The sequence below is a fragment of the Penaeus vannamei genome, chromosome 2, assembly GCF_042767895.1.
Source record: "Penaeus vannamei isolate JL-2024 chromosome 2, ASM4276789v1, whole genome shotgun sequence".
NCBI lineage: Eukaryota > Metazoa > Arthropoda > Malacostraca > Decapoda > Penaeidae > Penaeus > Penaeus vannamei.
Window position 1 is genome coordinate 42,421,848 of NC_091550.1, and position 2,500 is coordinate 42,424,347.

Consider the following 2,500-nt stretch of genomic DNA (forward strand, 5'->3'; position numbering starts at 1 on the left):
CGCCTCCGTCATCTCTCTTCCTACACGTGCCCCTCCCCTCCCCTCTCTTCCTCTCTCTACCCCTACCCCTCTCCCATCTCACCCCTGACCCTCCCCTGAGGACCTCTCCCTCCCTCCCTTGACCTCCCCTCCCATTCCTACACCTCCTACACCTAGCCCTACTACCAAAACCTACCCCCTCCCTCTTCCCCTTACCCCCTTCCCATACCCCTCCCCTGTCCGACGCTGCCCTCCCTCCATCACGTCGACCCTGCCCTCCCCCATCCCGTCGACCCTGCCCTGTACCGTCCTGTCGCCCCTGCCCTCCCCCATCCTCCCGTCGAACATCCCCATCCCCCTCCCGTCGACACTGCCCCTCCCCTCATCCCATGGACCCTCCCCCCCATCCCGTCGACCCTACCCCTCCCCCGTCCCGTCGACCCTGCCCCCTCCCCCTCCCGTCGACCCTACCCCCTCCCCTCCCGTCGACCCTGCCCCCTCCCCCATCCCATGGACCCTACCTCCCACCCATCCCGTCGACCCTACCCCCTCCCCCCGTCCCATCGACCCTGCTCCCTCCCCATCCCGTCGACCCTTCCCCCTCCCCACACGCTCCCCCCCCTGGCCCTGTGAGATGCCGAGCGCTCCCCGCCTCAAGAAAAGCTCCATCTGCCGGGTCGTTTTCGCCGATTTACACATCTTTCCGACCACCGGGCAGGCGCACCGGGGAGTTGCCCGAGCCCTCCGAGCAGGCAGCGAGTCGAGGGGGGCGAAACGCGACGAGTTAAGGGGCAATTGCGAGCAGGACGAGCCATCTGCGTGTTGCGAGTTGTGCGAGGCGAACGGGCGAGTGGAGGTGGGAGGTGGGGACGCTACCAAATATGGACACGCCCCTCTCTCTCTCTATCTCCATCCCACTCTCTCTGTCTCCCTCCCACTCTCTCCCTCTTTCTGTCTTCCATCCTTCTGTCACTTCCTCCATTATTTGTTTTACTCTATCTCCCCTTCTCCTTTCTATCCGTCTTTATCTCTTCTTCTCCGCCATTTTCCACCCGTTCTCAACAAGTCCACACCGGTATGGCGACCGGCCGGCGTCTAGATGGCAGGTGAGTGGAGAAGGCGAAGCGAAGAGAGAATGGAATAATGCGAAGGAAGAAATACAAGGGAATGGAATAATGCGAAGGAAGAAATACAAGAGAATGGAAAAATGCGAAGAAAGAAACACAAGAGAATGGAATAATACGACGAAAGAAATGCAAGAGAACTGAATAATGCGAAGAAAGAAATAGAATAGAATAGGAAATTGCGAAAAAAGAAATACAAGCTTATATATTTTCAAGAATAAGGGATAGATGAAGAAATGAAATATGTGTCAAGGTTTTCTTTTTCCTTCCTTCCTTCTTGCTACAACTTTCGGGTCACGATGAGGAAGAGGAAGAGGAAGCAAGAACGAAGGAGTGGAACGCAGGAGAGAGAAGGATCAGAACACACAAATAATGATAAAAAAAGAGAAAGAGAGACATTGAGAAAAAAAACACGAAAATGAACGAGCGTGATAAAAGAAAAGAAAAGAGAAAAAAAAAACAGCGATTCGAAGACCAAACAAAGATAAAACAAAGCGAAACCATCAGAGAGGAAAGGGGAACGGGGCAAGAGGAAGCGCCGTGGCACCTGCGAGCCAAGAGGACACAGGGCCAACGAGGACACTTACCCACACGTGCAGATCTGGCAGATGCATTTCTCCGACGGCGTAATCGGCCGCTTCTCCTTCGCTCCGACTTTGCTTGTCTTCTTCTTGTCTTCGACCACCATCTTCGCGGTTTTGTTTCTCTCTTTCTTTGGGAATTACTCGATTTTTTGATTTTTTTTATTCGGTAAGTCTTAAGCGGATATGTGATCGAGTATGTTGAGAGCTCTTTCGTATATATATTTTTTTTAATGGAATGATAACAAATTCGCTCTAAAAGTCCGACACAGCACAGGCAAGCGGCTCAAGTCAGCCCCGCAACCAACAGGTATCACGACACACAACGGAGGGAGGTTGTTGTTTTTTTTTATAAATAAAAAAAGGGGTTTCGATTAAAAAAAAAAGTGTGACGATGAAAAAGGATGAGTGGGGGAGGGGGGGATAATTTCTCCTCTCGAGAGCACCAGCGCCACACGTCCGTCCGTGGCGGCGACTCGCTCAAACTGAGGCTCCTTTCGGCGTCGACGTCGGGGCGGTAGCGGCTCGTCGAGGGCCCCGTCCGAGGTCCCCTTTTCCCGTCCGCCTTCTCCTTCGCCCAAACGTCCGTCTCCTCAGGGATTCCTCGGGGCGTGGGCGGGGGCGAGGGCGAAGTTGGGGGTACTGGGTCCGGGGGTCGGGTAGGATGGGGAGGTTGGGTAGGATGGGGAGGTTGGGTAGGAGGGGTACGGTGGGTAGGATGTGGATAAGGATGAGGACGGTTGGTTACGAGATAAAGTGTGCTTGAGAGCTTCGTGTATCCCTCTCTCTGGGGGCTTCATTCAATCGTTTGTCAGT

General features: G+C 54.3%; 1 protein-coding gene across 1 annotated transcript in view; it reads right to left on the reverse strand.

The window, feature by feature from the left end:
* The window catches only part of LOC113812895 (uncharacterized), an 80,064-nt gene extending 77,586 nt beyond the window's left edge, over positions 1-2,478 (reverse strand). The window contains exon 1 of the mRNA XM_070136913.1: positions 1,691-2,478. Coding sequence (XP_069993014.1) covers positions 1,691-1,791 — 101 coding nt within the window. The 5' untranslated portion in view covers positions 1,792-2,478. The remainder of the gene's footprint in view (positions 1-1,690) is intronic.
* Positions 2,479-2,500: the final 22 nt, after the last annotated feature.